The sequence below is a fragment of the Siniperca chuatsi genome, linkage group LG1 (genome assembly GCF_020085105.1).
Source record: "Siniperca chuatsi isolate FFG_IHB_CAS linkage group LG1, ASM2008510v1, whole genome shotgun sequence".
In the NCBI taxonomy this organism is placed as follows: domain Eukaryota; kingdom Metazoa; phylum Chordata; class Actinopteri; order Centrarchiformes; family Sinipercidae; genus Siniperca; species Siniperca chuatsi.
This window is the reverse complement of record NC_058042.1, coordinates 7,960,465-7,981,673: the sequence shown is the minus strand read 5'-3', so window position 1 is coordinate 7,981,673 and position 21,209 is coordinate 7,960,465. Positions and strand designations below refer to the sequence as shown.

General features: G+C 40.3%; 1 protein-coding gene across 7 annotated transcripts in view; it reads left to right on the top strand.

Moving 5' to 3' along the window:
- The window catches only part of neo1a (neogenin 1a), a 155,973-nt gene that overhangs the window by 46,854 nt on the left and 87,910 nt on the right, over window positions 1-21,209 (top strand). For all 7 annotated transcript variants that reach the window (XM_044193466.1, XM_044193438.1, XM_044193428.1 and 4 more), the window contains exon 2: window positions 9,805-10,128. In XM_044193466.1, coding sequence (XP_044049401.1) covers window positions 9,805-10,128 — 324 coding nt within the window. The remainder of the gene's footprint in view (window positions 1-9,804; window positions 10,129-21,209) is intronic.

The following is a 21,209-nucleotide window of genomic DNA, read 5'->3' as shown; positions in this document are numbered from 1 at the left end:
GATTATTTTTTTGATGGGGAACATCCAGTTTCGAGTAAAATAGTAATTGAGTCTCCCACCCAGTGTTTGGCTTGAAGACTTTGATCTCTCTTGTGCTCCAGTGTTAAATGGTTTCCTCCAAATCACTGTGAACATGCAGCGACTGGCTGCTCTTTTATCAGCAGCCCGCTAACAGCACCTCCTCGCCAACCACTTTGAAGCCACAAACAACTTACTCTGAAAAGAACAAGAAAGAGCAAGAGCAAAGGATGAGAAGTCCTGTGTGTGTGTGTGTGTGTATGTGTGTGTATATATATATATATATATATATATATATATATATATATATATATATATATATATATATATATATAAGCTCATATGAATCTGTTTTTAAGAATAGACAGGACGTGTTCTAGGTTAAAGGCAGATTGGTGGGATTATTGTACAGAAAGAAACAAGAAACTCAGCTGAGTCATGTGTGAGGGAGAGGATACAAATTGTCAAGACTTGGAGGATTTAAATTATTATTTTTTTTTCATCATTTATGTTTATATGCCAATAATTGGCCAGTGTAACAGTCTATAAATGTCCATTGGGAATTTTGAATGGGGGTGACTGTGACTCAGCTTTCTTGTTGTAATTAGCAGAATTTGCATGCAGATGCTTATCTTAACAAGAGGAGAAATTGAGATAGTTTTAAAATGTTTTTGTGTCTGGGGCTGGTAATTGGCAGCAAGCTTATCAGAGGCAGATTGGCCACACTTGACAGCTCAAAGGAGCCTGAGCCAGAGACTGATCAGCTGAATGGCTGGATGTGACCTCTGGTAGACTTATCCAATGTGCACTTCACTTTGATCCTCAGCTCTTCATAACAAATACTGCACTTAACTGTTACTACCCTGTGTGGGACATTGTACTGTATGCAACCCTTTCAATTCTTTTCTCTTGTGATTTAAAAACAAACAAACAAACAAAACAAAAAACAACAACCAACAAACAAAGCACAAAATGACTGCAGTCAATGATGAAATAGGCAAAGACCCAGACTTTGAAATGCAATGCTGATAAATTGCTGGGTGTTTGACTTTGCAAGGCATACTGGATTATATTGATTTTTTCCCCCCTCTTTGTGTGTATGTGTTTGTGTGAGTGAGTGTGATAGCAAAAAACCAGGGGCAAGAAAATGCAATATTGTGTTTCATTAAAAAATCTATAGGATATCTCTTTACAGCCACATGATTTTCTTTAGTATCAGGTTTAGTGGGGACAGGGTGGAGCTGGTGGGTGGCAAGATGAATGTGCTTTCCTGTCTCAGATGACTATCTCATCTGTTGTTGTTCATGGAGAAAGGAGGAACTCTGCTCAATCTGCCCATTATGTCAACTACTTCCTGGCCATGTTTGCCCACTGCTCGCTGACTTTACGACCGTATCAGATAACTCATCCCTGCATGGCAGAGCTAACTAAAAACTTGTCACAAAGTCTAGAGTGGATTTGGGCATTTTTCCAATATATTAGTGTTATCACTTCATTTTATATACTACTGATATTTCACATACTAGCTCTCTCTTCGTTGAACACACCAAGTAGTACTCTCTGAGCATGTATGATTTCAAAATTGATTCTGCTCCCATATTCTGTGTTATTTGAATGATGCTTTAAAGGTGGGGTATGCGATCAACAATGACACAGCAAGTAATGTAACTAATGTTAGCTAGGCTGTGGGTTAGCAAACTGTCCCTACAGTTGCTGCTGCGAAGCTAACAGCCAGAGAGGACGAGACGCTTTCCCAGAGCCAGCACAGCAGCTCCAGACAGCGATACTCACAACTCTCCTGCTACTATAGCTAACGTCACAACAACAGCATATCTTGGCAAACTAGAAAGTAAGCCAGATGTCCGTGGGAAAGTCATATATATAAGTCATATGGCTGGAATGGCTGAAATCGTGTTGTGTGGCTCGGTCAAAATCATGTCAATCATTAGAATTGCATACCCCAACTTTAATGTCTTGTGGGTCAAAAGGAGATGTCTATTTCCTGTCTTCTTAATCTAGTGTCGCATCAGAGATTTTAAAACCCACACGGGACAGTGTTGTGTGTTGTTTCCTAGCAGTATTCTAAGTGCGTAGTTTGTCTCAGCACCTGATAGTTTGCTTTAGAGTTCAATTTAAATAGCGTTTTACTCAAAAACAGCAGATAATGACATCTGCCGCCATAGTGAGATTTTTAGTAGGCTTTCTCCAACAACAAGAAAAGGTTAGCCCAATTCTCAAATACTGACATTAAGTGATGGTTTTAACCTTTAGTCTGACTGCTCTGTGGGTGCCCATTTAGCCCAAGAAACACGCTGTTTCTGGCTATTTAGCTTTCCAATTATTCACCTTGAGGAGGTGTGTTTGACGTTCTCTCACATGGTACTCGCGCACCATCTCTAAACCAGCTCTCACAGTATGCTCGTCTGTGTTGCTGTCGTCTCAGCGGGCCAATCCTTCAACGTGGGCCCGTGGGGAGGCTGATAAGAGGGGGAGTTTGAGCCTCAATCAGTGCTGGTTAATTATCGCAACCAGGGGAGGTGAGAGAGGTTTCCCCATCTACCCAACCCCTCCTGGATCTCTCTTATTCATTTTTATTTATTTATTTACATCAGTGTTAATGTCTCCCATGATAAGAGGGCTTTTCAACAGCAGCAGATTTATAATTTGGCAACAATTTTATTTATACATTTTAATTTTACGCTTTTGATTGTGTTGCATGCAGTAGATAGATGATTATGGATATTCTTACGTCACTGCAGTTTTAATGGTATGTTGAATACTTATCGTAGCCTAGCTTAGCCCAATTACTAGATGTCAGTAGGATCAAGTTTAGTTAAGAGTTATGTGTTTATAAAGTCATTAATTTCATTATTAAGAACACATTTTAATTACATCGACATTACATGTCGTGTGTACATGCACAGCCAGGGCAGAGGAATACAAATATGCATATTTCAGAAACATGGGTTCCAAATGTAATTGTTGTAAACGTTGATGAAAAATGAATGCCCCACTAATGAGTGCAAAGTATGAATCACTCAGCATTGGGGTGCTATTTCCCTACTTTTCATGCTATTCGAACTGCATGCAGACATAATAAAGGAATCTTTAGCCCCTTTTATACAGCCTGTTCAAGGCGGGAATGTTGCGCCGTTATTCCGCTTCGTCTGTATAAAGTGTACAAACACAGAATGGAGGGGTATTGTTGTTCTGCCCTTAAGCTGGCAGCGGAGGTAGTAACAGCCGAATCAACGTCTGTGTAAAACGGGGAGCTGGCAAGACGGGACGGTTCAAAAAAGCAAAGCTGGCATACTGACGGGTCTTCTTTATGGCAGTATTGCCTGATCTGTGTTTAATAAGGACTTTGGAGTTTAACTGACTAAGCTTAAGTAAGAGAGGTGGTACAATTTACCAAAATCCAAACAATCCTTCTAATTGTAATCTTCAGTCACGGCTTTTGACCTTATAAAATACACAAAAATTTGGCACTGTGGGTTCTTCAGAAGCTCAACCCAGTAGGAGCTTTGTTCTCAGTCTAGTGCTTCACACTTTTTGCAATGCTCTAAGCTATCGATTTTTCCATTCATCGTTTAGTCCATGCCTTCACATTGCTTTTTTTTTGTTTGAACAACAGTCAAAAAAGCAGTGTTTAATATTTTTAGCTCACACACTGACCAGTTTATTGTTAACACTTTTAGTTTTGGAACTGGTTTTAAGTGGAACCCTGGCAGAGGCTGCAGCAAGAGTTTTGTGTCCAAGGTGGTCTTGGATTGAGCTTGAGCCTCTCACAGCAAAACAGGAAAGTGTGTGTGTGTGTGGTTATTGGGAAAGAGGAATTAGGTACGCATTAATTACTGTTGTACTAATGCATGTTTCTAAATAAGAGTGCAATGACATAATATAGAATCAGAATAAAAATCCTTGCAGTTTGTACTTTGCACATTGGACATGGTTGTTTAAATTTGATATTTTGCCAGACTCTTGCACTCAAAGCATTTGCTAATCTTATTAACCAGCAAATCGTTTGAGTAGGATCTATTTCTTTATCTGATTAAAGAGAGACTGACATTTGTATTAGAACGACATTTTCTGACAGTATTCAGTGAAACCAAAGCTGATATCGTTGCAGTGACTCAGCCCTGTGACCCTGTCATGTTTTCTCCGGGCCTCCAGAGTTTTACAATGGCAGCAAGCAGACAGGATGACAGAACTGCGAACTGAAAAAATTGGATTCTTTCCTCTTTTAATCTGCCAGTTGAGTGGATGCCAGCGCAGGACAGCCAGTGTGCGCTAGGCGCCCCATTCATTTTGTCCATCCCTTTATGGCTTGGCCTCAACCCCTCATTTCATCAACTGTTGTGTGGAACGCTGAGAATACCAGAATCGGTGGGTTGTGGTATCCCAGATCATAGCTACCTTCCTCAGGCATGTCAGGAATTATTCCTGGCACCAACTCTTAAAAGAATACTTGAGTGGCCACACGAACTCTGACGTTAAGTTACAAATCGGAAAAAGAGTGAAGAAGACATTTTTCTGTCATCCACCCTCTCCTTTACTTCAGTTTGTCATTGTGACTCTTTGCCTTTAGTTTGCCTTTAATGTTTATCCTTCCAGCCTGGGATTTTGTCTTTTCTCAGATGTGTGAACAATTCTCAAGACTAATTTTTAGAGATGTCTTTCATAGCATTGAAAACACTAATCTGTCTTAATGAATGTGCCCCCTTCTCCTTTCTTTTCTATTACCTGGTAATGAAATAGGTGTCTCCACTCAAAACTTTGATTCATTTCAAGCCAAGTGCCCAAATGTCAATTTTAGCAAAATGAAAGGAAGTAAGATAGCTGCCTCAACTTGCAACCACATCTATAATAGAATCCTTGAGGGGACCTCTGTGCTTGTCCTTTGATTAGAAAAGGACACTTTTTTCCTTTTTCCCCCAAATAGATACATACCTCAAATAAAACAAGTTAGCTGCAGCTCCTTCTCTTGTTCTATTAAAGACACCTAGTCCCTCCACGTTTGGTCTCAAGATCATTGTTATTTCCCTGAGGTGTTTCTTAGTGACAGATGGGCTTTAGAAGGGAGTCTGGAGAGATACAAAGATGAAGGATTCCGCAGAGAAAGACACAGACTCGAGGTATAAAGATGAAATGGAAGACAGGGAAAGTGTGGGAGGGAAGCAGAGACAACTATTTCCATTAGTGTCATTAAAGTGACGCCGAAGGTGGAAGGACAAACAGTGGAGGGATGGAAATAACAGAGGCAGCAGCTCGGTGAATGAAGTGCTCAGGTTCATTACAAAGTGCCTTCCCCCGCCTCTATCTTTACCTGCATTGAAGGTTTCCATTCATCCTTGATGTGCTGTTAATGATTTTGTACTGTTTCCTTATAAATGTCTCACAACTTAGAGATCCAGCACACATTATACATGAATACGGAGCAAAGAGTGTGAAAATATTAATCCTACATGATGATAAAAATCTATATTACTCTTTAGCCTTTTAATGTGTAATTGCCATTTTCCAGTGGTTGTAAATGCCTATCAAGTGTGTTTACTTTCCAGGATTTCCTTGTCCCTAAGTCCAAGCCACAGTAGAGCCTCTGTTGTTGAAAATGTGACTGGTTTTGAGAGTGGTCTGCTCTGTCTCAAGAGCAGCTCAATAAGGAGGGAAGTCAATATGGCTGCTCTCAGACTGTGGGTCAATAAGGGAGGAGGCTTCCTGCTGAGCCAAGGGTAGAATAGGAGAGAACAGGGGGTCTTTGTGTGGAGAGCAGACCCTCACCCACTCCTCTTTACTGCTTTCTCTGGGATATTACACCAAACGTTTTAGAGACTTACTGAACTGAATTGTTAACACTGTGTACGGGTTGGCACAGAAATAGAGATTTATCCTATATCATAGAATACATGTTGCACAAGTGAGTAATCCACAGTTTTACAGGCTACTCAGGACATGAGAGAGTTGTTGTAAACCCTCAAGCAAAAATATCTTGAAAATGTGTGGCCTTCATTCTGTTAACACATTACTGAAGTTCACAAACACCTCACATTGACAGTAAGACTGTAACATCTAAAAATATGCTTTCAACACTGGCTCAAGATGGGAAATACACCACTAACTCCATGTCTCCATTCTGTCTCTCATCTGAGAGCAACAAGGGAGAAACTGGGAGGGAGAGAGCAAGGCAGCATATCGGGGAACCACCTTAAGCTGGGCTCCCAAACCTTTTATGACTGCTGAGCAAAGTGGATTTGGGACAGAGGTAACAGCCCATACTTATCAAGCAGACAACCTCATTTTCTAGACCCTTGCTCTCCTCTCCCTCGTTCTCACTGGTTGCCTGGTGTGGTGGTTCCTATTTTTCAAAGACAAACTAGGGTTCCCACACTGCTGGGCCTGAATAGATTAGACTTCCCACACTGTAATGTGGTTTCAGACACCCTCTTACTTATTTAACTCTGCAGCTATGTTGTTAAAAGCCTGCAGTGTTTCAGTACTAACAAATTCTGGCATAAAGATGTATGTGTTCTCCATTGCAACTGTAAGAAACATTTAAGGGAACATAAATTTTATTCTGGTGTACTTTGTGTTACTTAGTAGAAAATACGACAGTCATCTGGACCCATGCATATTATTGATGAATACATTACAAGACGCAAACGTTTCTATACAAGAGACAGAATTCCCTATTGTTGTAAAATTCACCTCATCTCCTTCTTTTCATTATCTTCTGTTTCAGCGAGGTTTGGTTAGATATTTCCCCTGCACCTTAATGATGTATGGGAGCATACGCTCTGTTGAGTTTTCTGTCAATGAACACTTCAGAATACATCAAGAAAACGCAGCTCGATCTGTAGGTGTTCATTAGACATTTTTTCCAAGCCTGCAACTCACAACCTTGTTAGTTGCCAAAAGTTAACTTTTCCTTGGCTTTGACCTAAAAGTTGAAGCCTATCTTTAGACTGTGAAAGCTTTTCTTATGATTTGTAGTTTCTCTACATGCTACAAAGAATGGAAATACAAAAAATATGTTCAACAATTTGGAATAAAATGAAAGCTTTTTGGCAGCTGTTGTTTCTTTTCATCAAAAATATTTGTTTCATTTGCACGTAGTGGGTCAAGCATGGATTACACTGCCCCACCTTCCTATGTTGTTGGAGTTTGGACTTTGGCCGCTACCAGTGGCATCATTGTTTTGCTTCCTTGTCTGTTGGCATGTGTATTGGCCACCTGTTTGCACCATGATCATGTGATATTCATATATGTGATATTCATATATGTCATGTGATTATTTCTGAAACGGTGCTTAAACACTTATGTGTACAGAGATCGTTTTCGTTTTAAAACGCTGTTTTAAAATGAAAATGTATTAGTGTGGATGTAGCCTTAGCCCGCGATCAACCCCTCACACCCCCCCGGCTTATCCCCATCTTCAGTCCCATCTTTTTCTTTTTACCCTGCCCTGCTCTGCTGACTGTGGATGTTGTGTCTGCATTTGAAAGCAGATGGTTCGCCATTTTGTTCGACAGTAGAGCTGAAGCTAAGCCCTCCCCTACTGCTCCTACGAAAGGGATAAAAAGCTGCTAAAAGCGGCTGTTTTGGCTCTTCAAGCCCATTCAGTTTTCTCCTCAGATAGAGAGCGGCTGAAGATGGTCTTTTGACTGGAAAAGAGCCAGGCTCAGGCCTGGAAGCTCTGCCCAGCCCACACACCCACCGTTCCAGCAGCGTAAAGCAGAGATGATTAAGCATGCCATGGTGCCTCTGGTCTGCAGGAGTGACAAATTCCCCCCACTGCTACTCCACTCTGGTCTCTCTCCATCTGTCATGTACACCATCAGTAAAATACATTTGCTGGTATTGTCACATTCTGCCCAATATGTACTCTAGGTCCCTCTGAATTTTATCGATTTCCTGAAATCAGCTGCTTACTTCAGACTAATTTAAAACCACTCACTTAGAGTTACAGTTGAGAATGTGTTGTGCTGGCTTAAGATGTGGTATATTGTATTACTTACTTCTGTTTATCCACTTGAATCTCACATCCACTTCTGCCTGAAGGGATTTTCAAAATAAAATATTGTATGTATGAGCACTTATGTGATCTGTGCATCAGCAGATCTAATAAAGTTTGGGAATTTAAAAGTTTAAAATCTTGCTTTACTTGCATCCAGTCAGTAGCTGCAGATTACTTGCAGTAAAATCTGATTTAAAACTTGCCAGTTTAACTTCTGTAACAATGGCACTGTAGCATCCGTAAGAGGATATAAGTAAGATGGCAAGCAACGACAGAGATATGTTTTTATATTTTGTGTCTTTGGTGAAGCGACCATGCTTATCAATCTGGCCTGGTTCAACGCTGTCCATTGAGACAGAACGAGGGCACTCTTTCCCCTTTCTCTACTCTTGTCTTCTCCATCAGTGGATTTGTGTCGAGACAATTGCACAGCATAGTTGGAATGCTATTTTGTCTTACCTTTCCCTAATTTGAAAGTAAAAAAAATATCTATTCAATTAAGTCATTTTCTGCAGCATTTTGCTGTAATTGTGCTTTCAAGAGAACTAAGTGCACTGAGGACAAGCAGCCATATTGCCATGGTCCATTGCTACCGTAATGGACCACGCATTACATTGCTTCTCTCTTTGGATCTCACACTAGGGACTTTGCACCGCAAGGTAGAGAAATTACCTCCTAGTAGTTAAATAGCTGAACCATTGACATAGCATCTCTCTTTCTCTCTCCTTTTCTGTCTTCCTCTCTTTCTGCTCTCGCTCCCCCCCGGAGACTTGCCATTTCCTTGGAAGAGAGCAGGCATATTTAGAACTGCATTTAACATTCAGCCACTTATTTCACTCCATTCGCTGCATTATTAAAATACCTTCATACCCTCTTAATTATTTCTCTAGCTCTCTACCATCCCTGCAGAACTGATAATTGGTGTTATTTATCTAAACAATACCACTCTGTGACTCTTAGGGTGTGAGCGCTTGAATAATGGATGAGGACAAATGCAAAGCAATTGCACTTAGTCTGACTTTGGCACTATCCATGTCAGTGCGATGTTACCATTTATGCTCAAGGAAAGGAAATGGTAACCGCGTTCCAAAGTGTTTACTCTTTCGCTGCACACTCTACTTATAATAAAGCAAGACGTGATATTAACTTGCCAGAGAGGCTAGACTGGGTTAAATTTGTCAGTTCCTCTCGTCCAATTCCAGTGGGGCTTGTGGTTTCATAATGAAAAGCCTCTTGGAGTTTCTGGGATAGACTGAGGCACAGTGGCTGAAAAGATAGAATGAACAAAAAGATGTTTTGCTTTGGAATCATTTCATTGAGTGATTGGGGCACTTGGAGTCCTGCAGTGTCCTTTCATTTCAGCCACAAGCACATTTTGTGTGAGTGAGTTTTAAAATGTGCCACTGAAGTCGATAATGTCTTAGGAGATGTGATTTTGCATATATTCCAGAGTGATGGTCGCCATTTTACTGCTCTCTTGAATACATCACAACAGGTGATGAAGCTTTTCAGATGACAGCCTCTGCAGCAAACATCAAATATACACTTTCATCACTGGTAGAATGTAGACACATGCTGGTATTACAATAAAGTCAATAATAACATTGGCATCAGCTGCAGAGACCCACGAACAGATCAGTTGTTCGACAACAAGAATTTCGTTTGATTTTTCTGTGTCTCTACTCAGGCCTAAGTGGCCTTGTTCTAAAACAATACATAATCTGTGTAGAGCATCCAGCTGAGGTCTCTGTTCTCCCCCTGTTGCCCTCCAGGTTCAGCCGCGCAGCCCTTTAGCCCCTTCTGGTTCACAGTGGAGCCCCAGGACACACTGGCCATTCGGGGCAACTCGGCACTGCTCAACTGCTCGGCCCACAGCGACGCAGCTATGATGGCACGCATAGAGTGGAAGAAAGACGGCACCTTCGTGAGCCTGGTTTCAGATGAGAGACGACACATACTTCCTGATGGCTCGCTGTTCTTCACCCACGTGGTCCACTCTAAGCACAATAAGCCTGACGAGGGTACCTATCAGTGCGTTGCCACTATCGACAACCTGGGATCCATTTCCAGCCGCACGGCCCGTCTCTCCGTAGCAGGTAAGGGCTGCCAGATTCTTAAACCTAGTTAACTGATAGAGTTTTACCATATCCTGTACTCCTCGAACACCATGGTTTAAAACACAGTTGTAACTGTAGTTCATGGTCCGCCCCCAGATTATGGGAAGAGTTTGGATACCAGCAAAGGATTTATACACCCATTGTACACCTTCACAAGTGTCACTTGAGGTGGCTGATGAAAAGAACAACTCAACACCACTCTGTCAATCTTTGTTACATCCTCTCATTCTTACATCAAATTTTTTAAGAAACAATATAAGACAAAGTACATTGTGTAATATGAAAGATTTTTCTTTAACCGTTTCTTTGAAATGTTAGCTACTCCACGGCTACGCTGCAAATGCACAGCAACATAACATCTGTAGGTGTTTTTTGTCTGTTTGTCTGTCTGTTTTTTGTCCTTGAATTGCTCAGCCATTTGTACTTTCTCTTCTATAAATTCCTTCACCTCGTTGGAGCCCGAAAGCATTGCCCTACTGGATAACTGCTTGTAAAAGGGTCTGTTTTTGTTTTTTCTCATTACTAGTCCTACAATGTGACCTTGTTCAGTTTGGGAACAGCAAGTGACGTGGGATTATTAGGTGTTTTGAGTCAAGTCGTGCCCCGAAATTCAATTTGCAGCTGAAGGAGCCACAGAATGCATTTACTGTGGGCCTCCTGCTCAGCAGTGCTCTGCCAGATTTTAAGATGCTCAAGAGAGGCCTCTTGTTGACAATGTGATAGTACAGTATAAGCCTCTCGGATACTGAGTGCCTGTGTGAAGTTACTGTCTGACTGTGATTCTGTTCCTTTCATAGGCTTTTGAATTACAAGTTAATGAGGCAGTATATTACCATTGGACGGATTGAGAAGATTTTTCCTTCCTCCCTCAAAGAGTTCACTTGTCTAACTGCATGTGCAATGTGCCAAAACTTACAGTATCGTTACAGTGCTTCACTGTTTAAAAAGAATACAGAGAATGGTAAGTGTAAGTATTACACTGTGATATCTTAGACACCAGTGGTCCAGCTTTGATGAAACTTTGAGAGATGACTCAGTTTAAGACTGCAGTCTAATATTTAAAGACCTGTGTGAGAATGAGGATTTTAGAATTTATGGTAAAAATTTGGGGGGGAAATCTGGAGTTGGATTTTGGAGATTTCATTTACTTGTTTCCTTGCTACAGCTGCCTCACCTATTGCTAATCCAGCAGCAACAGAAAGGGGGAGGTGCGCTTGTTATAACGTATAAATAATATACTTTACTGTATAACACATTCTTTAGACATTTTCAGCTTTCACACGTAATTTTAATGTTGATGTGATAGTAAGGATAGTAGACTCCATGGTCAGAATGGTAATTCACCTGACCTTAATCAAAGTTTCGTTGTCAGTGTACAACAGTGTGGAATCACGGGACAAGAGTTTTTGTGTATTAGTTTGTGTGAAATGAGTAAATGGCGGTGTGCTTGCATATGTGTGTGCATCTTCAAGTCTTTTCAACCATAGCTGGACAGTCGATAATCCATCCCGGAACTTCATCAATACCTGTCACTAATGCTGCATCAACGTATAATACAGAGGGATCTTGTTTAGTTCCTGTGCCAAGATGAGTTCTGCTATCAGGCAGCCTCACAGCCAGTGGGATCTGCCTGGGTCAACCATGAGGGGATGTTAGATTCAATCAATTTCTACTTGAAGAGGGGAGCAGGTGAAATCTGTCAGCTCTTATAGGCCCAGATACACGCACACAGACACTTTTCACATGGAAATTCATAGATGTAAAAGCTTCAACGACTGTGTACATACATACAGGCACAAGTGTTGAACACTATTGCATTTATGGTTCTACTTACACACATGCACAACCATTGATGTATCTCCAGCTGGCTGGCAGGTGGCCAATAAAAAGGTTAATTGCAGTGTAGAGAGAGCAGGCCATTATGCCGCTATTAGACCCAGGAACGATGGTGCAGGCAGGGGCAGAGTGGGCGTGACCTCTCAGATGTAACGACGGAATGAGTCACGGGTGGCTAGCGTGGCAGAGAGCATATCTGACAAATACCGGGGTAATATCTGGGATTGATTGCTGGGAGACGTGTGGCTCATTCTTCTCAAGGAAACACTTCCACTACCACACATCACCACCATCACCATCAACCCCACAGCGCTATGCTCATCAGCTTCACCTCTTTGCCTTGCCAGGCTCCTGCTCTCTTCAGGTTTCTTTTTGACGATGTTTACATATGCACAAAACGTTTTTGGAATTGATATAAGATTCAGTGAGTAGGACAAGACACGTAAACACAAACTCGTGTTTTTGTGCTTATGCTGCAACTCCTATTAGGTGGAATCACAGTAGGATATGTTTGAGTATTCCAGGTCATAGAGACTAGAGCGTCCTGAATGTATAAGAAATTTTGTTCCCATGTAATATTTAAACCAGATAAAGGAAATCACTTTATATAATTATATGAGCAGCTTTATATTCCTTTCTTACTGAGATTATGTTTCTGCTTATTTTTTACAGAGACTGAAACACCGACATAAAATATACACTGAATAGACCACGGCGGTCTTTATAAAGAGTACGGTCTAGACTAGCTCTATAGGAAAAGTGCAATGAGATAACTTCTGTTATGAATTGGCGCTATATAAATAAAATTGAATTGAATTGCTACATATAGTGCTAATTTGGAACACTTGTTCCCAGATGGCTTTTATAATAAGTCACATTGAGCTGGGCAATATATTGATTATTCTTTGTCAATCACTGTAATAATAACATGAGTTGTTTTGTAAATGTATTTTGAATTGTGACATATTTGCTGGTGTTTAAATGAACACTTTGGCGTAGTGCTAGAATGATAAGTTGATTAATCGTTAGTTGCAGCCCTAGACACCACTGTGACTATAACTTGTGACACGCATTTCTGATTATTTTTTACACAGACTAAATATTGAATTAAGTAGTGGGCAAAACAAAATCGTTAGTGCAGTCCAACTTCAAAGCATCAAATGTCAAATTTCTGAGTATAGAATGATTTTTGAAATAATTGACTAATTGTCCCATTACTATGCAGTCAAATAAGATGAATATTTCATGTTTAAGCTCAGTGATCATATATGTACACTATATACTGTAAACCATTATTAAAATAAGGTATTTGGGTTAGGTTAGGTCATATCCTATTGCCCAACTTTGAAGTCACATGCATGTGCACATGGCATCATCTCTCTCTGCCTTGTATTTCCCGTTTGCTCTTGCTTTGTCATCCAGTCTGCTTCTGTGTTTTAGCCTGTGTGTGTACAGTCAGCCACTGTCGAAACACAGACTAAGAAAAAAGAGAGGGGGAGTGTGGCCTAGTGGGGCCCAATCTTATGTATTCAGTTTGAGTCTCTGTAAGAGAAAAGGAGGGGGAGAAAAATTATAGGGCAGAGTGCGAGTGAGCAGTATACAGCAGCGATAGCCAGAACACAGAGCTAGACGCGAGTAATGAGAAATCCCATCTTAACTGTCTGCTGTTCTCCCACACAGCCGTCCCTCCTCCCACCAGCACGCTTTGAACTCAGCCCTCCTTAAGAATTGCTTGAGGTGAGCCCCACCTCATTGCTGCTTAACAGGGAAACCCCCAAATGAGAAAATGGAAAATTAATTTTGCCCTTTCTCTCTCTCCCACTATCTTGCAGTCTCTTTGTTTTGTTTTCTCTCTGACCTTACCATATGTAGATGAGACAGTTCTCAAAAATATCATCATTTAGTTTCAGGTTTTCTGTTTCTGCTTTTCTCTGTTTTTCTTATATTTTTTTCTCTCTTCCTCTTACCTATAGGCTACTGTGGTATATAAAGATAACCAAAGCCACTTATCACTTTGCTTTGATATCATGTTTCACTGAAATCTAATTTCTCCCTCCCCACAGTAGTAGAAATTATAAACTGAACATCAACACTGTGTGTGTCATGTGTGTCGCCTCATATTTAAGCATGCTCATCCTTTGATCGAGTCGGACACCCTTTGAAGGATTTAGGGGTGCCGGCAGATTCTTTAATCCCTTTTTTGATGTATTTTAATCTGTCTTTTTTTGGGGGGGGGGTTGCACCCCCAAGGACATGACAGCTTGAAAATGTGATGAAAAAGGATGATTGCGTCATTATTGCAAGGATAACCGTTTGTGCTATTGTTGGAGACACTTTGTAGTCGATTAATTAAGTTGACATCTTTACATACCGTGAATAATCAAACGTCAGCTATGTTTTGACAATATAAAATGGATGTCAACCAAACACAGATAAAGACATTCAGTTGGGATAAAACATCATAATGGTCCACATGCACTGAGGTTGCTATGGTTAGCAAGATTTTCTGTAAATGCTTCCTTATGGTTGGCTCCTTTAGCATGACTGCACTTTCAACCTCATTAATTGGATTCTTGTGACTCACATGAACAAAATGGAAATGCTGCAAGAGAACCTAAACATGAATGCACATGCAGTCTAATATGCCCTATACAGTTATCAGTTACAGTGTTTTAATTGAATGCAGGCAGACTTTTGTGCTTTGATAAACTCACACTTATACCGAGTGGCCTGTGTAATATGTTCTGCTAGCTAAATGTAATCTGTGCGATAAATTCTACCATAATGTAATATTCATCTCATCATTCAGTTTTGATTGTGTCGAGAGGTCCTGTAGTTGTTGGTGCTGTTGAATTGTATTTTCTTATATTAAAAGGCATCTCTGTTTTGTGTCACACCTCATATCCTTTTGTTTAAATAGCAGTCTCGGGAGTCCTTCATTAGCCAATTAAAATTGAGTATTCATAATCAGTGGGTTTACGTGCACTTAAACACTGTCAGCTTTCTGCAATTACCCGATTTCTTAGACATCATTTAAACACAAAACCTGGTCGTCCTTTTCTGGTTATGCAATTAAGAGGAACAGGGGCAACACAGCTTTAGAAACCTGATTTCTTGGCCTTGTACAGTATATTTTTCTAACAGGGTTTTTGCATGAAAAAAGATCATTACTTGTAGCTTTGTCTTTTCATCCTCAATAATTCAATCCAAAATCCAACAAAAACTGAAATTAAAATAATAATAAAACAAGTAAATGAGTAAATAAAGTCTCTTTCCAAAGCTGAAGAGTAAAATCTAAAATCCAGACATTTTGTTGTGAGCAGTTTCATGTAGGAATCTTTCTACCGATAGTTCCTACATGAAACCGTTCACAACAAATATGTGGATTACCTTGATAGTTACCAAGTCATGATTTCTGGAAAGAGACATTGCTATTGAGTTCTTCAAATGTATTTTTTGGCTTCTTGAGCACCACAAGCCGAGTGCCGTATAGACCCATTATATTAAAAAAATGCAGACATCTCTAAGGCCGATATCTCCAAAACTCGGCAACTCACACCAAAACAATCTAGATGGATAAATAGCACTACAGCTATGAGGGAAAATATTTATTTTTGATTTTGGGGTGGACTGTCCTGTCCACTACAATGGTGTCTTACAGTATGTAACATGAACTTTTATTAAACTTAATATCAGCCAGTCTTGGCAACTGAACGTAAATCTTAATTTCCAAGTAAACAGGCTATTGAAGTGCATATGAACCTGTTCTCAGATTTTCTGCCTTAACCTGACATCTGCCTATAACCACATTTTTTTGGGCACTTAGTCCATGTGTACTAAACTCACCCTGATTTAAAACACAGACACACAGACAAGGGCAAATAATCACAATGGCTGGTCTGGTTCCAACTACACACAGAGATAGAGATAGAGCCCAATCAGCTAACCACTCACTGAATTGAATGCATTCAGTGAGTATTCAGTGTATCTTTTCACACAACCCAAAGAACTACCTCTCTTTCATTTCTCACTCTTTCTCCTTTGTCTTGCTCTCTTTATCCTTTCTCTCACTTAATCAACCTCCTGTCCTTTCTTTTTATCTTCTTTACTACCTCTCTCAGCCCTCCATTTTCTCTTTATTATCCTTTCAGCCCTACACCTCTCTACTGCTCCAACACACCCACTCTGGCATACACACACACTCTTGCCCATTTTGCAGTTCCACAGTGGCTGCACCCAAGTCATAAAGTGCCAAAATGGCAAACAAACAGTAATAAATCTCAAAAACAACAAAAAACATCCCCCTCATTCTCAAAGGAACCCCCCAGAAAGAAATAGATCAACCATGTCATTGTTTTCCTTTTAAATCTGTAATTTTTTGTTTGTGAGCGTGTGCATGAGTCTTGACTTTGTACACACCAAGCTTTTTTCTGTCCTCGTCACTTCACTTCAATAAGTCGACATTTTACACAGCCAAAAACTGTGCTTTAATCAAACACTCTCCTTCCTTTAATCTGAGAACTCCAGTCGTCTCTTGTAGTTTGGACGGGGTAATATGTTTAAAAAATGATGACATGTGTCTGCTCAAACACAGTTAGGTGCTGTGTAGGAAGAGGTGTGTATTTTGAATGCCTATATATTCCAGTCACACACTTCAGGTGTCTCTCATCTGTATTCATATTTATGTTGTCTAGACATCCTCGTGAGCATGCAGCATCGCAGGAATTATTGCTCAACTTGGAAAACAGCTCTCACTTATCAGCTGTGAACAAATCAATACATTATACTTGTTTAGCTGTCTGACAACAGAAACAACTAAGAACAAATACATTTTGATAATAATACACAATATGCAGTAAGTGATTATGAAAAGCAGGAGATGACTGAATGGAGGTTTAGCTTGCTGAGAGTAACTGAGCTGTCTGGCCTGCTTGCTACCAAGTGATTGCTGTAATACACATTTTTGTTGTTTGCCAGTTAAAACAAGAAAAGGAAACCTTTTTTATTTTTTTTATTTTTTTGCATTTCATTGGGGACAAATAACTTTGCAAAAATAACCCCAAAATGCCAGCATAGATTCTTAGTAGTCTCCAAATGTAAACAGTGCTTTTATATTTACAGTATGCACCTTAGTACAGACATTGCGGACACATTTCCAGGTGCAGGCGCTTCCCTATTATGGCCAATTATGTGCTGCTTTGCTGCTGAGTGCCGGGGTCGTTGCCATGACGAATGGCTCTGACCCGGAAGCAGGGTCAGGGTCACAGTGCTGTTCCATTACCCTGGTTTCCATCTGTCTCTGGCACATGTGAGGAGGAATTGAAGCGACAAGATGGGAGAGCTATAGATAAAGCCGAGAGGAGAGACTGTTGCAAACCTGCACTTCTACTGAGGTTCATTAATCATATGTTGAGCTGAAAAATGAAAACATTCAGCTACCCTTGGAGCACAAGTAATGAAAAAGGAAAATAATAAATAAATGCTGATAAAGAAAAAACGTGTATTTGAGCTGTTGTAGCTAGCTGCAGAGATGAGTCTGTAAAGGAGACAGAGAAACAGGACTCGCCAACGCAACGGCTCAAAAAATATGATGTGGGAAATCTTGGTTGAGGATGGAGCTGTAGAAAAAGATCCATCTTTCTTTCTTTCTGGAGGACAGCAGTAGGAGAAAGTGTCGGCAGGGAGTCTGTTAGGCTTGAGGTAGATGACAGCCTCCATTTTACGTGTATTCACTGACTGATTAGGTCCTCTGGGTAGGTGTAGAGGCTGATGGAGACAGCCCTATCTCTACTCTCCAGGCACCTTAGTGCCTGGTCTGTGTTGGTGTGTGCGCGTGGGAATGTACACCCATGCGTCTCTAATGTATGTGACATGTCACCTTTTCAAAATGAGCTTTATTAGTATAAATTAAAAGTTGAGCAATAATCTAAGGTTATTTTCACACAAGTTAGCTTAAACACAGGCTGTTAGTCTTGAAGTTTTTTGTTGTTGTTGTTGCAGGCTAATACTGCCCATGTAACACTGAAACAGGGTTACAACCCATGTTTAACTACTAATACCAGCCTACATGTAAATGTGGAAATTGTTTCGGTTTCCACACAGTCTTTATTACACTACAGGTTACTGCTAAATCATGATTTAATGTACTTAAACAGGGTTTTGTTTTAATCTCCTTTAAAATGGCTTCTGCAATGTTGTTTTTACACTGGAGCTTCACCATGGTGGACAATATGTGGTAACTTTATAGGATTTAATTTCTTTATTTGGTCACCATATGAAAGGTTAATGTAGACATTGTTCTCTACAATCATGTGCAATTATCTTTACTTTTTAGAATAGTTTAATTTATGGCCAAGAGGACCAGCAATAGTCAGTGTTCACCCTTTAACACCAAAGCCAAGCAGTATCAGACCTGCGCTAAACTCAGGTTGTGAGCAGGCCTGCAGACCCAGGTCAGATTACCCGTGTTGACCCATTCACACAAACTACAAACACAGGTTTTTACCCAGGATGTGTCTTGGTGTGAAAAGGGGTATAAGAGAGTTGCATCGGGTGTGTGCCAAGACAGTTTTACGGGTTCCACCAATAGCTTTATCATTATATACCTGTTAAGTGGATACAGACAGGAAATTCCCCATTAAATTAATTCTTCAATGCTGTTATATGTAGTGCAAACATATCATAATAGTTTTGTACCTGTGCCAGATTTTGTGGTACTGCTCAGAGAGTGTTTGGGGAAAAAAATACCTGGGGCATTTTCTTTACTACAATGAAGCTACATTTAGAATTTCAAATTAAAGTGTACAGTCCAATTGAACTCAGACCATTTTCAGCCTGTTTCTGCACAATGCTTTGGCTGGTGCAGTTACTGTGTTCTAATGAGAGTGAAAATTGACTGCTGCAGTCAGCAGATGAAGATACACCCTTTGTGCATAATGACTTCCCCAACTCTCTCTACTCGTCTGTATTTTCGAGCCCACTGCTCATCATCCCACTACTCAACTCCCCCACTACCTGAACTTCTATTCACAACTGTACATAGTGCATCTCCCAATATGTGTGAGGCATCTGCACATCAGTGATGATTCTTCACTGCTCAAGGCATACACAGCCTCAGAGATTTCCCCTAAATGCTCTCATTTTCCCTTCAAACCCGAAGGATAGAATCATGGCGTCAGTGAGAATGTGGCTGTGACATGTTAATCAGCTTGAGCGCTTTGTTTTTTATAGATGCCTTGCTACCATCTGCTCTAAAATATCTACTTGTATGTGAGTAGCATAATTTTGCACATCAAAATATATCATTTACACCAGTCAAGTGGAATAAACAATCAGGACTCAACATTAACCCTGCATGGTGAAAACACAGACAAATTGATCGAACAAGTCAAAATTAGGAACCATGCACACATGCATCATCTGCAACTTGCAATACTTTAAAATCAAGCCATTAGTCAGCGATTCACTACTATGCAGCCCAACCTGAGTTCTTCCACAAACTTTCCTACAGGGCCTGGATTCTTGTTATTCACAGTCCTGAGCACAATTGCATGGTAATGATGCTTGCGTTATTGTGTTTTGGCATGGAACTGGAATGTAATGTTCGCTAAATGAGTAGCTCTGTGTTAAAAACAACATAAGGCTAGAACAGATGACCTGAAGGAGACTAGTTTCCATTGTAGCATGCATATCTTACCAACAAATTACTTCTACCATTTTGACTTAAGTTTGACCTTTTGACTTATTTAATTTTGGGTTGGTGGGATGGTTGGGTTTGTATATAGGCAGTGTATCATTCTGGAATGCCAGTGATTGCTCAAATGGGAAAGAGGCTACATTTTTACAGAAGCATTTGCCAATCTTGTTTTGTCACTTCTTGTATTGTTTGCTTGTAGTAGCTGAGCTTGATTAAACCAGATCCAGTTCATATTATCAGACATGCAAGCCTCCATCCCAAGAGTCATAGTGCCGAGGGGAATTCAGCATTCAGCACAGAGCGCAGTGCACTATCGTTACATCAAACAAGAGGACAAAATACTTGCCAAAATGGTTGCTTTCAGTAGATTCTCCTTCCATGCCACTGCAAACAGCCACTACCTCAGGTCAGCACTAAGAAAGATGGCCGTACACTTCCTAGAACCACTTGGACAGAAGAGACAATGCCAAATAGTAGAAGATGAATATTCTGCATGGCTGGTTTTGTTTAGTTTTGACCTTAAAGATAGTAAAAAGAGGAATTGTGTATTATATTTATTTGTATGTTATGTTAAAGAACTGTACCCTAGATAATCTAAGAAATATTAAATAATAACAACAAAAAATAATAAGAATTTACACCATTTTTTGAATTCTGTGTTAAAGTCAGACAACTTATTGTGAGAAACCCTGTGGTTCCTGAGAAGAATACAATATTCCTAGGAAGTTTTCCACGGGAAAAATTTCAACCTTAGCATATGTCATATGTATTATTAAAAAGACTCTCTTTAATTCCACAAGCCAAGGTGTATTACTCAGTCCTACCCTGAGGATATGAGGTGTATGTACTCCTTATGTAGACCTCTCAGGGTGAATGTGCATGGCAAAGTTCACACTTAAGTCAAAAAATTGCTGCTTTGTGCAGGGAATTTTACTACCAGAGGAGTGACTCAAAGCAGTGAAAAGTTTTTGCAGCCGACAATCCATCACTCTTGCAGTTTCTCTCAATCTGCATAAAAAAGAGAATACACTGCACTTGAGACATTTTGTTTATCCTCCCCTCCCTCATTGACATTCACTGTCCATGTCTACTTCCTTGCAGTTCTACAGATAGCGATACCTACACAGTCAGGACCAGTGTGCTCATCCGCATGGCCCTTTCATCTCCAAATGCCCGTCCGAGTGACCATGCATGAGGCAGTTTTGGGTTTTCATATTAAAACGTCCCCGTGTTTCAAAGCTAAAGTGGGCTTCATAGAGCTTTTGAACCCTGAAAGAGAGTTGACTCAGTTTTTTTTGATGGCTCCCCATGCCTCGGGGAAATCTTTTCAAACATACCTCTGTATTAATCAGACACACAGGGTGGGCAGAAAAAGTGAGACTTTTTTTCTAGATTGATACGGTTCAGCTAGTCTTGAGTTTCGATATTCAAGGCCACTTGTCTCGACACCTGTTCTTTGAAAATATTTTACATTCTGATATCGATGTTCTCTTGGGCCCCTTCGCCCTGAAGTCTTTTGTTTTTGTCT